The following is a 21,100-nucleotide window of genomic DNA, read 5'->3' as shown; positions in this document are numbered from 1 at the left end:
GACAGTGGAAACGCGACTGGCCCTGGCATGCACTAGCACGCCCGCTTTAGGCCCGACAGTGGAAACACGGCTGCGCCCCGAAGGCACGGGTTGAAAGACCCAGTCAGTGACGTCACGATATGCTAATTTGTTTAATTCATACCTACGTAATCACCAAAATTGTACTCTTTTTTTTTTTACATTGAAACTTGAAAAAAAATATATAGACCGACCTACCGACCTTTTTTTTTTTTTTTTTTTTTTTTTTTACTGTTACTGCAAACCAAAATATTTTTAAGGATGGCCTCAGATGCCACAATATATAAACATGTATGGGGAACATCTCCCGGATTGAACCGTGAAAAAAAGGTGCACCGTACGATAACTCACCAAGAATTGTAAAGAAAAAAATCTAGTTAGAATTCAATCATCGTCACAGCTTGGGAGGACGAAAATTGGCTGCTCCTAGAAAGCTGCACTTGACGATGAGAACTGATAACGCTGTGAACTAATCCAAAAGCAAGAAAGTGAAAAATGTGCGGCGCCGAGCTGCAGTGGCTTATATTCCCTCAGCTCAGCTCATGTCACTGTAAGTGACTTACTGCTTAACTTCTAGTAGCCTATTTTTGCTAATGACCAGGTGACAGTTTGTGTAACTAATTAACTTTTAATTTTCAAAATAGGGGCGGTGCCCTGAAAACGACAGTGATGTTTGTAAGCGCACATTACATAGATTTTATTTCAATAAAACACTGACATGAGGACATCGAGTAAACAGATAAAATGAGATAATCCTTCAGTCACTAAATTATTTTCTAGCGCACCCAACAGGTAAAATCAACACAAACCATGTAAACTGATGTAGCCTGGTAATAAGCCTATAATATAGCAGCACACAATAGCTAGTGTGTTGAAATGCAGTGCTTTTGTGCAGAATTAACTTGAGCTTTCAAGCTGATGATTGTTTCCATTTTAATTTTACACTATATTACAGTGTAATATTAGGTGATCTACAGAGAATGATTTTACACCAACCTTTACAGATCAAACACTATTACAATCATTAAGAGCAATTATAATAAATAAGACAAATATGAAATTAAATATACTTACTCTGTAAGGAACAAATCATAATGGCTGAAGTGACATCCAGTGTATTAAGAAAAAAAAAAAAAATCAAGTAAAAATAACTTTTACCTTATGCATGTGGATCAAGAATTGCATGTTTTACTCATAATAATGAGAAATTACAAGAGGGTTAAACGGAATATTAAAAATGAATTTGTCACATTTTACCCACAAAAAGCTATGAAGCAATTACGAAGATAAAGAGAGTAAAAATACATGAATAAGTGTCTTTGAAATGATTTCACAATAACCTCTAGAAAAAGAAAATAAACTTGCTGGTAGTGTCATCATAGTGGCATCAGATCTAAGATTTCATTTGAGATTCTTGATGATAACTGAAAACCTCCAGAAAGGGATTATCACATTGTTGATTTTAATATTCAGCCGGCTGGTTATACCAGCCGTCCTCATGGTGAACTTTTTCATATTGCTTTTAGCTTAACTGGAATAATGAATAAGTTTAATTTAGACATTCAAATGTTCTTCTTTTTATTCTTTTGCCACAGTCTTTTTCATTGTATACAGTTCAGAATCAGAACACTTATTTTAAGTGGGGCTTAAATGAATGGAGGTTGTTTTTATGCATTTCTCTAATATTTCTTACTATCACGAAGAATAACATTCATTTCTGGTGTGATGACGTTTGAGCAGGAGAACTTGTGTTTAGGGAAGCATGCACCGTTTCTTCGACCGATTCCTCTGTTTGCTGTTCTGGTGTACAAGGCTCAGATTCAGAAATACAGTCCAAACTGCCAAAGGTCTCTGAAGCCACAGGCTGACTGTCCTCTAACACACCTTGAATATCAAAGTCCTCCTCAGAAAGAACAACAGGACTATCATTCTTCACAGCCTCTTCTTCTGAAGCTTTCAAAGACACTTCTGTGTTCACAGACTGATGTACACAGCTTGTGAGATCTTCATTATGTTGTTCTGATTCCCTCTCAGAAGGACACATGGGCTTATCAGAGTCACAACAAGCAAGGGTTTTACACTGTGTGCTCCTCCCAGGCTGGACACTTTCTGCTGGTTTACTGAATTGTGGAGTTTGTGATACTGAATATGGGCAGGTAAAATAATCACCTTTTTGGTTCAGCTCGACTGCCACGGCTTGACAGTCATCTTGGCAGAAGTCTGTACTGAGTCCTGTGTCCTCTGTGACCTCTTCTCCAGTAACAATCTCTTCATCTCCTGCTGGAGAGAGAATGATCATTAAAGTTATAACATTTTAAAAAAAAAGAAAAGAGGTGATTTACCTTCAGAAAATGTTTTCAGAAGTTAGTCAAAATATTATATGTAAATTATTAAATGCAGTTTTACTCATGTGAGATTTGTGAGATTCTAAAATTTCCTATTATGTTTTTTACACTTTCAACTTTCTCAGTGTAATTTTGCTGTTTGAGCATGAAAAAACCTTTAGTTTTAAAAAGTTTTTTAGTTTTTTTTTTTGCATGCTCAAGAATGGCGGCGCGTATAGCTGCTTCAGTTTTGAGCTCTGCAGTACTTCTACTGTTTTTGTTTGTTTGTCTTGTTTTATGTAACTTTTTTCCAGTTCGCTTTACTAGGAACAAACACCTAGGTATCAGGAACAGCACAGCAAACAACTTTTTTGCCGACTTTTATGGAAGTAATTTAATGCCAAATGTTTTTGAAATACAAAGCTTGTTGAATTGCACTAATTGAAAAAAAATATGCATTACATTAGCTGTGCTTGCATTTTGATGCATTGTATTTTTAAGGTTTGCATTCTTATGGGCTGAAATTCAACATGGTTGTATATTTAAGCTGTGAATATTTCAATTAAAATATTTCATTCTGCCAAAAACATTCAGAATATGTCTGCTACCCAAATAATGACTAAAAGTAATCCGCCATTTTGTCCGACAAAGCTGTCAGAAGTTAGAAGATTAACCTCGGTGGAGTTAAACTTGAAAAAGTCCACGTCTGAAGCAACACTGATTCTCATGTTCATGTTTATTTGATGCTATAAATGGACTCGTAGAAAGAGATGATCGGTTTACGAGCCGTATGAGCTGAGGCGCTACAGCAATCTGTCACAACCAACAAAACGGTTTTTATTGTTTGAATTTCTTAAAAGACTACAAAGTTTAAAAGCTGGGACTTTGTTTAATATCATAAGTAATCTGCTTTGTCTTGTCTGTCGACGTGTTGTCAGTGTCCTCTTTGCTCCGTGTGTGGCGTGACAGCGCCACGGCTTGTCGGACAAAGCAACAGTAACTAATGGGGGCGGGTCTTTGCGAAAGGTCAATTCGGCTAGGTATACATCCACGCCAAAATATCAAGGTGAAAGTCATCATAGCTTGCGTAGTAATAGACCCAGCTCCCAACCCAACTTTGAGAATAGATTAACGGCGATATTTTTTTTTATTGCCCGGTCAGAGTCTCACGTTAATGCAGCACGTTAACGTTGATAACGGCCCACCACTATTTTTTAAACAGAATGAATATTTTGGAAGTGAAATCTGAAAGGTGAATATAAATTATTGAATTTTTAATAATGAAAATGTGTGTGAAATATTTAATTGAAATATTCACAGCTTAAATATACGACCATGTTGAATTTCAGCCTATAAGAATGCAAACCTTAAAAATACAATGCATCAAAATGCAAGCACAGCTAATGTAATGCATATTTTTTTTCAATTAGTGCAATTCAACAAGCTTTTTATTTCAAAAACATTTGGCATTAAATTACTTCCATAGACTTTTGAGCACTCAGACATTTTATTTGACATTCTAGTTGGGGGAGCTGCGATCCTGTTCAAGCGCTCTAAGGCTATGTTCACATTGTCAGTCCAAATCCGAATATTTGTGTATCCGATTGGAATCTGGTATACAGTTATTGACATCCACATGGTGTATCGAAACTGTTTAGATCCGATGTGTGTGTCTGTGCCACTCTTTTGTTTTCTGGAATATCTGCATTGGTTTCTATGGCGTTGCATTGGTAGGCATGCACCAAAACCACAATCGCAACATGGAGGGGTCTGCAATACAGATGTTGTCTTAGTTACAACATGACAATGTGTAGCTGCCACGCTGGACTACTGTGTCTTCTGAGGCACCGGCAGAAACGTAGGAGGCTGGTATGCGTGGCTTTATTCCGTGCTGTTGTCTCCGTTTCAAAACATGTCTCCGATATAGTCATTTTTTGTTCGTCTGGCACTTTGCAACAACACAACCTTATTTCTGCAGCGACTTTCAACTTGTTTCCTATAACAACATCTGATTTTGCCTTTTACGCGGCGTAAGAAAGTCACATAAACCACACGAAATCTGATCCGTGCGGTCAGACTGAAACAGATTTCCAGAAATGCGATTTGAATAAGATTTCAAACCACGTATGAATGTAACTTCACATTTCCTGTGATTTTTTTCCCATTCACAGAAGGTAAATCTGATCATATTTCAGTCAGATATGCAGTAAAATCAGAATTGAACTGACAGTCTGAACATAAACCAAGAGACGCAAACAAGGGAATCGTGCTGGTATGCTCCTGAAATTCCAACAGTGTGGATTTAGGACTCCGCTGCCGAGCATTCACCTGGCAAATCTCCACTCCCTAACAAATAAAACAGACAAACTATTACTCCTCACCCACACAAACAAGGACTTTTCACGCTGCCTAGGTATCCGAGAAAACGAGAGGTGGTGGACCATGTTTTCAAATCAATAAAGGCTGTACAGATGTGACAGTTAAAGAAGATGTGCTGCCCTAATTTGGAAGCTCTCTTTATTGACTGTAAGCCTTTTTATTCACCATGGGAGTTTTCTTTGCTTATTCTGGTGAGTGTGTACATCCCTCCTGACGCGTGCGTGAACGCACTCTGTAACAGCTGGCTGATCAGTTTACACACATGGAGCAACATTACCCGGACTCTTTCATTATCATTCTCAGTGATTTTAATAAAGCTAATCTCACCTGCGAACTGCCTAAATACAGACAGCACATCACATGCTCCACCAGGGAGCATAACATGCTGGACCATTGCTACACTGTTTTAAAGGATTGCTACACTGCGTGGCTTTGGGACTCTCTGATCACTGTTTGGTTCATCTTCTCCCAGTCTACAGGCAGAAACTTAAATCTGCTAAGCCTGTAGTAAGAACTGTAAAGAGATGGACCAATGAAACAGAGCAGGATTTTCAAGCCTGTTTTGACTGCACTGATTGGAGTGTTTTAAGGCCACAGCCACTGATCTGCATGAGCTCAGTGACGTGTGTTCCCACCAGGACTTATTTAAAATAAAAAAATGATAAGCCATGGTTCAAAACTCAAACAGCTTCGCCAGGCCAAAGAGGATGCCTACAGGAGTGGAGAAAAAACTTGTACAAACAGGCCAAAAACACACTGAATAAAGAGATAAGAGTAGCTAAGAGAAGCTACTCTGAAAAGCAGAGAAACCAGCTTTTAGCCAATGACCCTGCATTAGTGTGGAAGGGCCTCAATGCGATCATCAGCTACAAGACACCATCCCCAAGCACTGTGGAGAATCAACGACTGGCCGATGATCTGAATGAGTTCTACTGCAGGTTTGAAAAGCTAGGTCTCACACCCCAAACCCGCTCTGACAGTCTCACAACCATCAACAGCCCCTTCCCCTGCCTCCTGCCTACTGCTTCTCAGCCTGCACATGTGAGGAGGATATGTGCCGGGTCTTCAGGAAACAGAAGATAAGAAAAGCCAAAGGTCCAGACGGTGTCTCACCAGCCTGTCTCAAAGCCTGTGCTGTCCAGCTGTCATCCATCTTCAACAGATCACTGGAGCTGTGTGAAGTCCCCGCCTGCTTCAAACAATCTACCATCATTTCTGTACCCAAGACACCAAAAATGACAGGACTAAATGACCTGTTGCTTTGGCGTCTGTGGTCATGACGTTTTTTGAGAGACTGGTGTTGGCCCACCTTGAGGACATCACTGGACCCCTGCTGGACCATCTGCAGTTTGCTTAAACGGCTCTGTGGATGATGCAGTCAACATGAGACTGCAGTACATTCTGCAACATCTGGACAAACCAGGGACTTATGCAAAGATCCTGTTTGTGGACTTCAGCTCCGCTTTCAACACCATCATCCCGGATACCCTCCTGAATAAACTGACACAGCTCTCTGTTCCAATGTCCATATGTCAGTGGATCATCAGCTTCCTGACAGACAGGCAGCAGCTAGTAAAGCCCCGGGTATACTTCAGCTGTCCGCGTTCGCGCACCGTCCGCATGACGTAATTTTCGTCACGCGGAGGGCTCGCGGCCGGCCGCACACCCCGTCCACGGTGCGCGTGCAACAGCGCAAGCAGGAAAGAGTCCACTAGGTGGCAATATGCACAGCACTGAGCACAATGTGCAGTTGTCGAAGAAGAGTGTGTAAAGAGCGATTCAAAAACAAGACGAGTAAACTCATAAGCATGCCTTCTCCATCGTTTTTGATTCCTGTTCTCTAGGTATCTTCTGAACTATGTTGCAATGGTGGATGCACTATTTTTTTTCTCCGATCCTGCCTAGCGAATGTCCGCTTGTCTGGTAATAGTATAGAAAAAAATTGCACTGCGCATGTGTCGAACTCATCCTTGGTTTAGTATACTTTGAAAGTCGCGCGGATGCTCACTGCTCACGTGTAGAATCCGGTCATCCGCGCGCATCCTTGGTTAGTATACTTCGAAAGATGCATGGGCGCTACTGCGCGCAAGACCCGTCCAAGCGCGGAAAGTGACGTATACCCCGGGCTTTTAGGCTGTGAAAACTCATGTTTAGGACCCTCACCATCAGCACTGATGCTCCTCAGGTTTGCCATTTCATCATGAAGTACATTTCCCATTAACCTATGCCTGGACTCATTATTGTGTGATTACATCAACCTTTGTATCATTAGCTTGTTATTGTCTGTGTATATGAGCCCTGTGTTTTTTATCACTTTTTGCAAAGTCTTGTATGTTGTTACACTGAATTTCTGAGCGTTATCCTGGTTTCCTGTGTCTTGTTTTTTTTTTTTTTTTATTCTCTGCACGTGTTTGACCTTTTGCATGCTATATATGTGCAGTTCGTTATTAGTTCATGTTAACTAATGTAGTTAACTAATGTTAACTAATGAACCTTATTGTAAAGTGTTACCATCTACAGTCAAACCAAAAATTATTCAGACATTTTTTATATTTTTGATATCTTTTTACTAGTGGGTGCAGGATACTATAGTTAATTTATGTAAATGAGGATAGCAAAGTAAAGTAAACTGTGACATATTATATCCATTATTCACTTTGACCTGACCATGGTTTGCTTAAGTGTTTTTAAACTATAGTGTGTATAAGCATTGTAAATGCAGTAATACAGTATATACACATACCAATTAAACGCACAGATCTCCTCCACTGGATGAGGCAACATCACTTTCGTTTCTATTTCAGATATCTCTTTTATAGATGTCATCAATGCTTTTGCCTTTCAAGATGTAGCCTAATTACCGAAATCAAAACAGTCCATAAACTATAAATCCTCACGAAAACTTCAGTCAAGCCAGCTCACGCGTCAACCTGAGAGATCAGCCTCCTTACCTTAAAGTGTCAAATTTCTCGGTTTCTGAATGGACGGTTTGGCGTGATTGACAAACGCTAACGTTCGGGCATGATTTATATACCATCGACCTGTCCTAAAACTTTAGCACGCTTTGATCGATGGTTTGGAGATCGTGTGTTTCTCCGTTCGAGAGCGCATTTCCTGTTCACATCCGCGACAAAACAGCTGATTATTTACGAATGGAAGATCACAGAAATATGAAAATGGTCTCATTTGAAAGAAAATATCCTAAGCTAAAAGATGATATAGTGTGACTAATTGAAGCAGCCCTTATCAAAAGTGCGGGGGTCGATTTCTATCTTTTCAAAACTGCGGGGGTCCTGACCCCCCTGTCCCCCGTGCCAACGGTGCCCCTGAGAACAAGACGCGAAAGAGAAGATTTGTGTGCGCTCATCCGAAGTGTGCACACGCTATTTCCAGTCAGCGCGCAAATACTGAGTTCTCTTTCACGTCTTGCGCTTCAGCGGACAAATTCATACAAAAATTATTTAAAAATGCCCGTCCTAGCGAGTATCCTAGCAAACATAGTCGGTTATGTCTTAAGTGAACGTATATTAGTCGAGAAAGACTGGTATGTAGGTATGTAGCCTACTGGATTGTGCATGTCTTAAAGGGAGAAAAACTATTCCTGCTGCCTGTTTTTAATGTTAAATAAAACAACAAATAACAAAGAAATCACTTACTGCTCCTGACTGAATAGTTTTTGTAACTTCAATAATGATTAATCTTTATTTATTTTATACAGTAAAGATAATATGCAGTGATATTTTATATTTGATTACTTTATCCATTTTCTGTACGTGAAAACGACTGTTAGATACCTGAAAAACCTGAAAAGCACTGTTCCTGGATCTTTTTTTTTTTTTCGCTCTTCTTTATTCTTTTTCATGTATTATATAGTATCGGATCGGGACTCGGTATCGGTAGATACTCAAAATCAAATGACTCGGACTCGAGGGCAAAAAAACGTGATCGGGACATCCCTAGTGTATATATATATATATATATATATATATATATATATATATATATATATATATATATATATATATATATATATATATATATATATATATATATATATATATATATATATATATATATATATATATATATATATATATAAACTACAAATAATTACTAAGAATTTTGCTTATTAATTTAGTCTATTAAATTATTTAGATTAATTAAATCATTCATTACAGGCTACTAATAATAACTAAGAACTCACCCATTGACTCTGGTGTTAGATGTACAGACTGTTCTGTGGTGGACTGGACATGCTGAGAGTCACTCAGGACAATAACAGCTTTCCTTCCTGAAAACAATGTTATAGTCAGCAAATGTACTACTGACCTACTATAAATTATAGCTACATTGTCAGTTTAGCAACAAGGGTAACAGAGATAGAATTAGTTTGGGGGAAAAAAAATGCACAAAGGTATAAAAGACAAAAATTATACTGAATAATAAACATACTCCCTAGTCCAAGAGACACATTGTAGGTGATGCCTCCAGAAAGTTGAGAAAAAAAGAGTGGAAAAAAAGAAATTGAGAGCAATTGAAAGTTATTTAAAACTTTGAAATAAGCAAAATAAACTATATTACAAAGAAGTAAAAAGTTCACAAATTTAAACTGTATTAAAGCAAACATTAAAGTTCTAAAACATACCATAAAATAAACTGCTTAGTATTGGACGTGATGTTTACCTGGCAGACTCCACAACCCAGACACCTCTAATGTTTTCAACTTCCTTTCCAGTTCTGCAACCCGGTTACCCAGGATCCTGTGCAAATATACACAAATTAATAGTTAAATTTCACTTTTTAACAGTGTTCTGTAAAAAAATAAGTATGAGTAAAAAGTTACTATGACTTAATTTATATCCCACAATACTAATAAACTACATCTTCTATCAATTTCTGCACAGAAAATTAGATGACATTACGTTGCGTCGTAACCTACTTGTTGGTTTGCCGTTGATGCTGAATGACCATGTTCTTCTCATGGATGGTCTCCAGCAGAGCAGTGGCCAGGGACTTCAGGTCACTAATGGACTGTGGAGTGACTGGGAGACTGCAGCCATTCTCCTCAGACAGCAACAGCTCTTGTACTGGAAACATATTAGCTGTAGCTTAGCTTCTAAGCATCATTCAATTGTAAATAAAGCTTAAAGAAGTCTTTTGTTACTTTCTGGATTCTATAGAAGTCGTGTGTGCTACCTTGTTTAGCAGAGAGGACACCTGTCAGAGCGCTGCTGTTGGACTTTCCATAGACTTTGCAGTTCTTCTTGCTTTCCAAAGCACTCTGAAATAAAACACGTATATGCTCAACATCAGAATACAGAATTAATTTATACATATTACAATAGAGGTAAGTGAAATTTTGTTTACATATTTAGTTGTATGTGTAATAAATACCTTGTACTTCATGACATTTGCTTTGAGCAGGCTGACCTCCTCCTGAAGCTGCATAAGCCGTTCATGCAGATATCTAAAAACAAGACATTTTGAAGACTTCAGTATGATATACATTCAAATTACCCACAACATGACTAGCTAAAATAGCACTACTGATATTGATAATATTTAAGCACTGACAAAGCCAACTGGATATGTTACAACCGTCACATCAATGGCTGTAACATCCTCACCAGACCCCTAGAGGTCAGTCTCACCACAATTCTGATCATGAGTGCTGCAGGGTTGACATAAGTTGTATGACATAGTATACACTATGCACTTATACTATGCACTATGTACTCCAGCGTCTAGTGTATGAATTTTCATAGGTCCAGCATTGGAGTCTGGTAGCCCCTGTAAAAAAAGCTGTGACAGTTGAGTGCATTAAGTGTCACATTCTACACATTGTTTTTTCAGTTAAATAAATGCATCATCCAGGCATTCGGAGTGCACTTTTTCTTTTTTTATAATTTTCGGTGTGTACACACTATACATACTATAAGAATTGGGACACACCTACATTTTTGAAGGCCAAAACCTGGAAACAAGTTAGCATTTTAGCACTTCTGGTTACATCATCCTTAAGTCAATGGGCTTCTTTCTTCAATGAGTTTTTGGTTAAATGCCTGAAATAAGGTCTGTGGTTAACACCAGCTCAATATATTTTCAAATTTTATTTTACCACATAAAATACATAAGTAATACACCCTTTTAAAAAAAAAAAAAAAAATTCATTCTTTTGAAAACGGCGTTTGCTAAGAAGTGGCTAAATGACACTACAGAGGTTGTCAGGGACATTAAACTTCATCACAATGAACAAGTCCGCTTTTACAGCCTCGTGTTTATAATCAACTATTCTAACTCAAACTTTGAGGGAAAGTATTATTTAAATAAAAAGCAGAATGGTTGTCAGACACTTAGCGATAGTGATATTGAAGTCATGTGACCATGGCGTACTTTGTTTATAGCTTACATTAAGATTATCATGGTAAAATGCATAAGAATCATAAACTTTTGTTAAACAAGAAGTTTATTTTTTGCAATAGTCCCAAAATAATAATAATTTGTTACACTTATGGAATATGGAAGAGGGGAATCTCCTCTACCACCAATGTGCAGCATCCACCTGGATGATGTGACAGCTGCCATATTGAACCAGAACGCCGGGGTTTATAGTCTATATTTATTTCCAAAAGCCAATGGAAAAATTGTATTGGGTTTTTGTCAAAGGAACTGAAGTGATGCTAACTATGTTGGCCTACGAAAATCTGTCATCACTGCAGCACTCTTAGGCCACTTACACACTGTAAAGTTTCAGGAGTAACAACTGCATTTAAATACAGGATCGAATCCCCTAAATTATCGTTCCATGACCATGTACACACTGCAGCTAAATTCAGCTGTCAGTTCACCTTTATTGCTTAATCCCGTTCTGTATAAACACAATTCAGTAATTAACGGGAGTGACAACCACATTTACAAAAATTCTACACAGTGTATATGTAACCGAACTGAACAACTAGTTGTTTATAACGTATTTTAACCCTTAAATGCATAGCTCGGGTCTTTAGTGACCCGGGACGTCATTCACTACCCTCCTCCTCATTCATTTTTTAAAGTTAGACATCAACCTTCTTGGTATTCCTCAATCAATACATTATAAAGGAATATAACAAGAAAAAAAAAATAAAAAAAAATAAAAGAGTGCCTATTTTTGTATAATTTTTTTGTAAAAATTGTATAGGGTCGCAAACGACCCGAGGTGTGTATCAGTGTACGTCTATTTTTTCTGCACAACAATAATTGAATCTTAGATGACGGAATAAGTGCAATTCACCTTGATTCCACAAGGTGGCAATGTCTGATACACAATGCTGAAGTACCGACTCATTTAAACAGAAAACGAAATAAGAAAAACATGAAATGGCTCAGTGATTTACTGCAGAGCAAGTACTAAACGCAATCAAATATGACTGTAACTGTTACAGGATGAATCTGGTGAAGCTGTTAGCGATCAAAATATTGATTTTGAAGATGTTGAAAATTATATAGTTTTGAGAATATGTTTGAGATCGCGAATGGGCTCATATTCGTGACCTCAAACATAAAACTAGCCCATTATTTGCTGAATTTACTGTGAAATGAGCTCTGACGAGGACAGTGATGATGGCATAAAACATCTGCTCAAAATGAGCCCTTTCAAGCTCCAAAAGGAAACAAAATACGATTTATTTTATTCTTCTGTAATTGTTACTCTAATATCAGAGGAGTTTTATACTATCGCGACAGGTAGAGATTCTTCCGTGTTAGATATAGATCCGGGTCGATAAAGACCCGAATATGTAAGAATGATTGGAGAAACAGTCATGCATTTAAGGGTTAACGTGCATCAGAAACATTTCTCACTTTTTTATGTGCGGTGCAAGAAATCACAGATAAAGCGGTGTGAGCTATGACTCATTTGTGTTGCCAGATTTTGTTAACAAAAACAGCGAACAAGAACAAGCCCACAATAAACCAAAATAAATCCAAATGCTTTATACTGAAAATAATACTGAAATATCGTGGCCCGCACCTGCTAACTTTAATAAGTCCATAAACTTGATTGCTGTATTAGTTAGGGTTAGTTGACCCAAAAATTACAATTCTGTCATTTATTACTCACCCTCATGTCGTTCCACACCTGTAAGACCTTCATTCATTTTCAGAACACAAATTAAGATATTTTTCATTAAATCCGATGGCTCAGTGAACTTTCAATGCCCAGAAAGCTACTAAAGACATATTTAAAACAGTTAATGTGACTACAGTGGTTCAACCTTAATGTTATGAAACAACGAGAATACTTTTAGTGCAGCAAAAAAAAACCAAAAAAAACAAAAAAAAAACTTTATTCAACAACATCTAGTGATGGGCGATTTCAAAACACTGCTTCATGAAGCTTCGAAGCGTTAAGAATCTTTTGTTTCTAATCAGTGGTTTGAAGTCTGTATCAAACTGCCAAAGTCACACCCCCCAGTGGTGAACCATTGAAATTTCGAAACACTTATGACGTAATGAAGCGTCGTTTACTGAAATCATGTGACAGGAGGAGGGCTCCGAGCTCGGAATTTTGGCCGAACCCAGAGTACTCCCCCCAGTTGTGGCAAGAATAGGGAACTAGAAGTTCCTCTGTTCGTCTGATAAACTGTCAGATGAACAGACGTAAGACAGTTGTATATATATCTCTTGTCGTTAATTGATTTTATTAACTGAATGCTCTCCTCTCGTGTTAATTAGGTTAATTATCTGAACATATTTTTCCTGAATTTTGTTAATAAAACATCAGGTGTAAACAGGGTCTAAAATGTTTTGAGCTTGTCCACTTTCGATCATTTCCAGAGGATTGCTTTCATAGTGGAAATGCCACAAAAGACCCCCTACTGACTGTATTTATACAGGTTGTGAATCCTATTTTGTTTTCAGACAGTTGAATATAACTTTTCAAAAAGTCCAGAACAAACGTTACTGCTGCGCGTCAAAGGCAGCTGTCGCAGTTGCTAGGCGACAAGAATAATCATCCGTATTGACTGTACTATTTAACAATGCTATAATAAGAAAAAAAAAATCATAAAATTATAAAAAAAAGCCTATTTTTGTATAAATTTTTTGTATAGGGTCGCTAACGACCCGAGGTGTGTATGAGTGTACGTATATTTTTCTGCACAACAATAATTGAATCTTAGATGACGGAATAAGTGCAATTCACCTTTATTCCACAAGGTGGCACTGTCTGATACACAATGCTGAAGTACCGACTCATTTAGACAAAAAACAAAATATTAAGAAAAACATGAAATGGCTCAGCGATTTACTGCAGAGCAAGTACTGAACGCAATCAAATATGACTGTACTGTTACAGGATGAATCTGGTGAAGCTTTTAGCGATCGAAATATTGATTTTGAAGATGTTGAAAATTATATAGTTTTGAGAATATGTTTGAGATCGCAATTGGGCTCATATTCGTGACCTCAAACATAAAACTAGCCCATTATTTGCTGAATTTACTGGGAAATGAGCTCTGATGAGGACAGAGGTGATGGCATAAAACATCTGCTCAAACTAGAAGTTCCTCTGTTCGTCTGATAAACTGTCAGATGAACAGACGTAAGACAGTTGTATATATATCTCTTGTCGTTAATTGATTTTATTAACTGAATGCTCTCCTCTCGTGTTAATTAGGTTAATTATCTGAACATATTTTTCCTGAATTTTGTTAATAAAACATGGTGTGTAAACAGGGTCTAAAATGTTTTGAGCTTGTCCACTTTCGATCATTTCCAGAGGATTGCTTTCATAGTGGAAATGCCACAAAAGACCCCCTACTGACCGTATTTATACAGGTTGTGAATCCTGTTTTGTTTTCAGAAAGTTGAATATAACTTTTAAAAAAGTCCAGAACAAACGTTACTGCTGCGCGTCAAAGGCAGCTGTCGCGGTTGCTAGGCGACAAGAATAATCATCCGTATTGACTGTACTATTTAACAATGCTCGGTCCGACCTTCGCAACCTTTCTGACCAAAGAATTATTACAGCGACAAAGGACTCATTATGTTCAGCAATTTCAACTAAAGCACAGTCAACGGAGGCGTTGTGTTTTTTTAATGCTTAAAGGCTGCTTCACAGAGAGCACTAGTAGTGTTGTCATGTTCACTTATTATAAGCGTTTTTGGGCTTGTTGTTTAAGCTTGGATCATAAAGCGATCGAGTTTATGGAGTTAATAAAGTAAGCAGGTGTGGGTCGCAATATTTTTGTCTTATTTTCAGCATAACACATTTGGATTTAGATTTCAATTTTGTTTTGAATTTGGATTTTATTTTTGTTATGGGCTTGTTCTTATTCACTGTTTTTGTTATCAGGATCTGGCAACATGAGTCAAGGCTTGTACCGATTTCCCTGGGATTTCTTGCACCGCACATAAAGAAGAGAAACATTTCTGCTGCACATTAAAATATGTTAGTAACAACTAGTTGTTCAGTTAATTTCCGTACACACTGCGTAGAATTTTTGTAAATGTGATTGTCACTACCATTTTTCAGGAGTTAATTCAGTTGTAGAATGTGGTGTCACTATAAATTACTGAACTGTGTGTGAACAGAACAGGATTAAGCACTTAAAAGGTGAACTGACAAGCGAAATTTAGCTGCAGTGTGTACATGGCCTTTGTCACACTTGCTTTGTGCAAACTACCCTACCTGTGTACAAACTGTGCATTACTGAGTCGTTACTATGAGGTTTAAATGTAGTGACCACAGTGGAGACCGGATTGGATTGGTTTATAGAATTATTTGGAATGAAAATGTGATTTATGCATATTTAAAAAAATTAATTTCTGTACATGTACGGTAATTCTTGTGGGGGGTTTTACCTCCTACTACTAATGCTAAATGTAAATGTGAATATCCTGAACATCTGACCTGTTCTCCATACACAGAGCATCTATGTCCAGAATGCGGTTCTCATGGCTACCCAAGACATGGTTAATTTCCAGATTTAGTCTGTGAGCTTTCTCCTGGTAGACTTTACGCTCTGCTCTCACATCCTGAAGTTCATCTGTGGCAGCCTTTAAGCTTTGTTCCAGTGCTTCATTCTGCAACATCATAGGGTATGGACACAGAACAGAAAAAAAAACTTTTTTACTATATTAGTGTATCAGAGTGTTTTTTAGCTAAAATCTATGACAAAAATTGTGGGACATGACATTAATGAGAACTAAAGTTTGGAATTTAACCCAAGATGTATGAAATGCACCTGTTCTCGAGCTTTCTCTAACTGCTGAACAAGATCTTCTCTCTCGTGGGCTGGAAAATGACGAGCCCCCACCTCTTCGTCCCCTAGACGCTGCTTTGCGATGGTCATCCTCAGCAGCTGCGTGATGAAAAGACATAAGCATGCGACTACTCGTTTAACCTTGCAAACATCTGCATATGACGTGCAAAGAAAAGACCTGACCTGTGTATGCAAAGCCCGTACCTTGTTATCACCCTGCACTTCTGCTAAGCGTTGGTTCAGTTCTTTCACCTCCTCACCCAGCTGTTTGTTCTGTTCTCGCGAGTCTCTGAGTAACTGTGCAAGACTGACCTTTGCCAAACACAGGTCGAACAACACATTCGACTTTTCAACACGTAATAGAAACAAAATTGAATTAGTTTGAATTTAATTCATTTGAATAACATCAGATGAAGGTCATGGATACTGGGTGGACTTGACTGCTTCACTAAGTGCATGTTTAGTTAACATATATTCAGATCTCAGATCTGTAGTTTTATGCATACATAATAAAAGCATCTAACAGGATGTATATTTAGGCATATTTAAAGAGGTGATAGTGATTAGACATACTTGGTTTCTTTTCTCAGGAGGCAGAGAGGGGTCACCATCCTATTAATATAAAAAAAAAAGGTTAAAAAAGGTTCATATAAATACACTTCATTACAATGACAATATACAGTGATCTGAGTATTCAGATCCCCTCAAATTTTTCACTCTTTGTTATATTGCAGCCATTTGCTAAAATCATTTAAGTTCTTTTTTCCTCATTAATGTACACACAGCACCCCATATTGACAGAAAAACACAGAATTGTTGACATTTTTGCAGATTTATTAAAATAGAAAAACTGAAATATCATATGGTCCTAAGTACCCTTTGCTGTGACACTCATATATTTACCTTGGGTGCTGTCCATTTCTTCTGATCATCCTTGAAATGGTTCTACACCTTCATTTGAGTCCAGCTGTGTTTGATTATACTGATTGTACTTGATTAGGAAAGCCACACACCTGTCTATATAAGACCTTACAGCTCACAGTGCATGTCAGAGCAAATGAGAGTCATGAGGTCAAAGGAACTGCCTGAAGAGCTCAGAGACAGAATTGTGGCAAGGCACAGATCTGGCCAAGGTTACAAAAAAATTTCTGCTGCACTTAAGATTCCTAAGAGCACAGTGGATCCTTAAATGGAAGACATTTGGGATGACCAGAATCCTTCCTAGAGCTGGCCGTCCAGCCAAACTGAGCTATCGGGGGAGAAGAGCCTTGGTGAGAGAGGTAAAGATAAACCCTAAGATCACTGTGGCTGAGCTCCAGAGATGCAGTCGGGAGATGGGAGAAAGTTGTAGAAAATCAACCATCACTGCAGCCCTCCACCAGTCGGGGCTTTATGGCAGAGTGGCCCAACGGAAGCCTCTCCTCAGTGCAAGACACATGAAAGCCCGCATGGAGTTGGCCAAGATGGTGAGTAATAAGATTCTCTGGTCTGATGAGACCAAGAGAACTTTTTGGCCTTAATTCTAAGCGGTATGTGTGGAGAAAACCAGACACTGCTCATCACCTGTCCAGTACAGTCCCAACAGTGAAGCATGGTGGTGGCAGCATCATGCTGTGGGGGTGTTTTTCAGCTGCAGGGACAGGACGACTGGTTGCAATCGAGGGAAAGATGAATGCGGCCAAGTACAGGGATATCCTGGACGAAAACCTTCTCCAGAGTGCTCAAGACCTCAGACTGGGCCGAAGGTTTACCTTCCAACAAGACAATGACCCTAAGCACACAGCTAAAATAACGAAGGAGTGGCTTCACAACAACTCCGTGACTGTTCTTGAATGGCCCAGTCAGAGCCCTGACTTAAACCCAATTGAGCATCTCTGGAGAGACCTAAAAATGGCTGTCCAACAATGTTTACCATCCAACCTGAGAGGATCTGCAAGGAGGAATGGCAGAGGATCCCCAAATCCAGGTGTGAAAAACTTGTTGCATCTTTCCCAGAAAGACTCATGGCTGTATTAGATCAAAAGGGTGCTTCAACTAAATACTGAGCAAAGGGTCTGAATACTTAGGACCATGTGATATTTCAGTTTTTCTTTTTTAATAAATCTGCAAAAATGTCAACTATTCTGTGTTTTTCTGTTAATATGGGGTGCTGTGTCTTGTACTTCATACTTTTACATGAGTGTTTAGTTGATTTAAAATAGAACAGAACAGAATAAAATAGAATAGAACAGAAATGCATACTATGAGCTCTCTGTACTTTTTCTTCAGCCCTTGGTGGCGCTCACGGAGCTGGTTTGCCATCAGTTTGAACTGATCCCTTTCCTGCTGGCAGGTGTCCAGTTCTTTTGATAAGATCAGCAGTGCCTCCTTCTTACTCTCCAGCTTTCTCTTGCATACCAGGAACTAGGCACAGAAAGAAAACAATAGGGTATTTAATGTCCCAATTCAGTGTTTTAGTCACCACTGCCAGAAAAGGCAATGATCAAAGTGTGTTTTTGCATTGTTGAGAGTGTGTTTTTCAGCAAAATCACCTGAGCTTTGATTCGAGATGTTTCACGAATTCTATGTTTTTTTAATAAAACAGCAGTTGCTGAGAGGCCAAATTAAAATAAGAAATGTGATTTCAACTTACATGTTTTAATAAAGCATTTTAATGTAGTTAGATTCTTTAATATAACTTTAAATTATTTATTTACTAATTAAGTCATGCAGGCCCCCTTGAAAGTTTGTTAAAGGCAATTATTGGCCCTGGCCCCAGTTTAGATCCAGTGTAAAGGACTAATAAAGTCCTACTTTTAAAATAAAATAACCAGTAACACTTTACAATAAGGTTAATTTGTTAACATTAGTTAATGTATTAACTAACATGAACTAACCATAGGCAATACATTTGTCACTGTATTTGTTCATCTTTGTTCATGTTCACAGTGCATTAACTAATGTTAAAGCTGCAGTCCGTAACTTTTTTTTGGTTAAAAATTATCCAAAATCCATTTTTGAGCAAGTAAATAACCAGCCAGTGTTCAAAACTATCTCATTATCTTAGCTCGATTCACAACGGTAAGCTTGTAATAATGTTTTATAATAATAGCGACCTGGTGGATTTCCGCTGGAAATTCGAGATTGCAGTCATTACGTCACGTCCGTAAACAGAAAGGAAGATTTTCTCACTGCAGCTGAAATAATTAAACTTATTATTTTGATGTCGGATTGTAATCCAGAAAGGTCAAAATGACAATCATCAGTGATAACTGGAGATTCACTCGTAGTCAAAAAGCAAAAGACTTCAGACTGTGGAGTGGATACAGAAACTGAAATCTACAGGTAACACTAATATACACTAAAAACACAGTCACGCAATGCTGATGTTGTTAACAATTTGAGAACAAAGTATAACAACAATAATAATTTGCACATTCTGGCGTGATCTGAGCTAAGTGATCGTTAGATTTAATCATCATTGGCAGCGCGATTTATTGTAGGCCTAATGCTTTTTTTCTCAGTTGGTCAGAACAAAAGTGGCAGACGTGTTACTTACTTGTTCAGATGATATTTTCCAGTGAAAATTCTTATATTGGTCATACTTTCAAGACTTAGAGTCTGTGATTCTGAAGTACAGTATCCACACCAGTGCGGTGAATGACAGCAAACATTAGATTCATCCGCGCTGACGAGCTGAGCTGATGCACAATGCACGTACAGATAATAATTCCACACATAACTGCAATTGCAGGTTTCAAACAGAGATGGCGACAAAGAGGAAAAATCGCGTACTGCAGCTTTAATATATACAACTCTTGATTTTAATATACAATTTTGAAATTAACATTAATAAAGATTAATAAATGCTGTAGAAGTGCAGTTCATTCTTAGTTCATGTTCTTAAGTTATTTTAAGTAATGTAGTTAACTACTGAACCTTATTGTTAAGTGTTACCAAACATTTTAAGTGGTCAACCAATCCTTTGAAAATAGGCTACAATGCACGATTATACTGATATTTACTTTCACATTGTTAAAAAGCAACCTCACCTAAATTGTGCGTAGATTTACAATGTAATAGTGCAACATTATAGTTTAAAATCATTATTTTCAAAGATTTGCTTCATTTGAATGGCAGGTTTGAATTCAGCGCCGTTCATGGATCTTGACGAGAAGAGGATGAAGATTTAAGTTAATCCATCTTGCTGATTATGACGTGTCAGACCTTCCGTAATGTATTTATTATTATGCTAGGCATTTAAAGACAAAATGAGAACGATGCTGTTTATACTATTCGATACGAGGAACAAGCGGTCACAAGAAAATTTGAAAAAGGGTTCAGTAAAGGGGCTTTTGTGTCTCTGTACATCAGCCAATAGACATATCGTATTCAGAAAAAAAAACATGCAATTAAACTGTACACACGTCAAGTCGATACATTCACTGAAAACCACATTACATGGTTAATGTAAGCATCTTCTATAGTGCACTGCTGATAGTGTGATTCATAGAGTGCAGAGGAGCGTGAGGCATCAATATGTCTGCGTTTCCTACCTCATTCACTAGTCCCTGCCAGTCACTTTCGCTTCTTCTGGAAGGATTCATTTTCAGTCAGAGAATATTCTTCTAAAAAATATGCCAATAACAAAAACTGTCACGTCGTAACCATCTAATGCGACGAGGATGACACGATTACATGTTTCAGGTTTCATCAACATCACGTACATCATTTCCGGCTGGGATGATGGCCAACAGCAGCATGTCCCTTTAAACAGGGACACGATTCACGTGAAGTAACAGTGCTGCAAAAGCCAAAGAATATAGCATATGTGTAATGTAGCTTTTACGTTAAGTTGTGTAACGATAATAATGCTTCTATTGTCTCAAATAAACTTTAAATTATCGTTGTGAATGCAGTTGTTTTGCTGCTAGTCTTGCTTGCCACTTTGTGGCTATTAAAGCACCCCTGTAACTAATTTCACATAATGTTGTAAAAGATGTTGTATAATTGTTGTATAATTAGCATATATATATATATATATATATATATATATATATATATATATATATATATATATATATATATATATATATGAAGACTTCAGCTGCAAAAGCCTCTATGTGCCATCTGAAATTTTCTTCTAAAATTAGC

At 37.8% G+C, this 21,100-nt stretch overlaps 1 protein-coding gene across 7 annotated transcripts; it reads right to left on the bottom strand.

Moving 5' to 3' along the window:
• Positions 1-650: 650 nt before the first annotated feature.
• ccdc149b (coiled-coil domain containing 149b) lies at positions 651-20,674 on the bottom strand. 7 transcript variants are annotated; one of them, XM_067404513.1, is made up of 13 exons: positions 20,503-20,674; positions 18,209-18,370; positions 16,541-16,579; positions 16,172-16,312; positions 15,950-16,066; positions 15,616-15,788; positions 10,116-10,188; positions 9,918-10,002; positions 9,661-9,808; positions 9,405-9,481; positions 9,174-9,206; positions 8,926-9,012; positions 651-2,295 (listed from the first exon to the last, which is right to left on the bottom strand). In XM_067404513.1, the coding sequence occupies exons 1-13, from the start codon at positions 20,551-20,553 to the stop codon at positions 1,730-1,732; spliced, it is 1,752 nt and encodes a 583-aa protein (XP_067260614.1). In that variant the 5' UTR covers positions 20,554-20,674; the 3' UTR covers positions 651-1,729. The 7 variants fall into 7 exon arrangements, with proteins under 7 accessions (XP_067260614.1, XP_067260619.1, XP_067260613.1 ...); XM_067404518.1 differs by having other exon boundaries at positions 16,172-16,279; XM_067404512.1 differs by having other exon boundaries at positions 652-2,298.
• Positions 20,675-21,100: the final 426 nt, after the last annotated feature.

This window comes from Chanodichthys erythropterus, chromosome 12 (assembly GCF_024489055.1).
Source record: "Chanodichthys erythropterus isolate Z2021 chromosome 12, ASM2448905v1, whole genome shotgun sequence".
Lineage (NCBI taxonomy): Eukaryota > Metazoa > Chordata > Actinopteri > Cypriniformes > Xenocyprididae > Chanodichthys > Chanodichthys erythropterus.
The sequence above is the reverse complement of the archived record's forward strand: the minus strand, read 5'-3'. Positions and strand labels throughout refer to the sequence as shown.

Bases quoted from the DNA above. Each gene is read 5' to 3' on its own strand.
- ccdc149b (XM_067404512.1), bottom strand. From the start codon at position 20,553: ATGAATCCTTCCAGAAGAAGCGAAAGTGACTGGCAGGGACTAGTGAAT. The intron at 16,313-16,540 runs GTATGTCTAATC...CGTGTTGAAAAG, and splicing joins CTCCTGAGAAAAGAAACCAA to TCGAATGTGTTGTTCGACCT. The intron at 2,299-8,925 runs GTGAGTTCTTAG...TTCTCTCTCCAG, and splicing joins TCTAACACCAGAGTCAATGG to CAGGAGATGAAGAGATTGTT.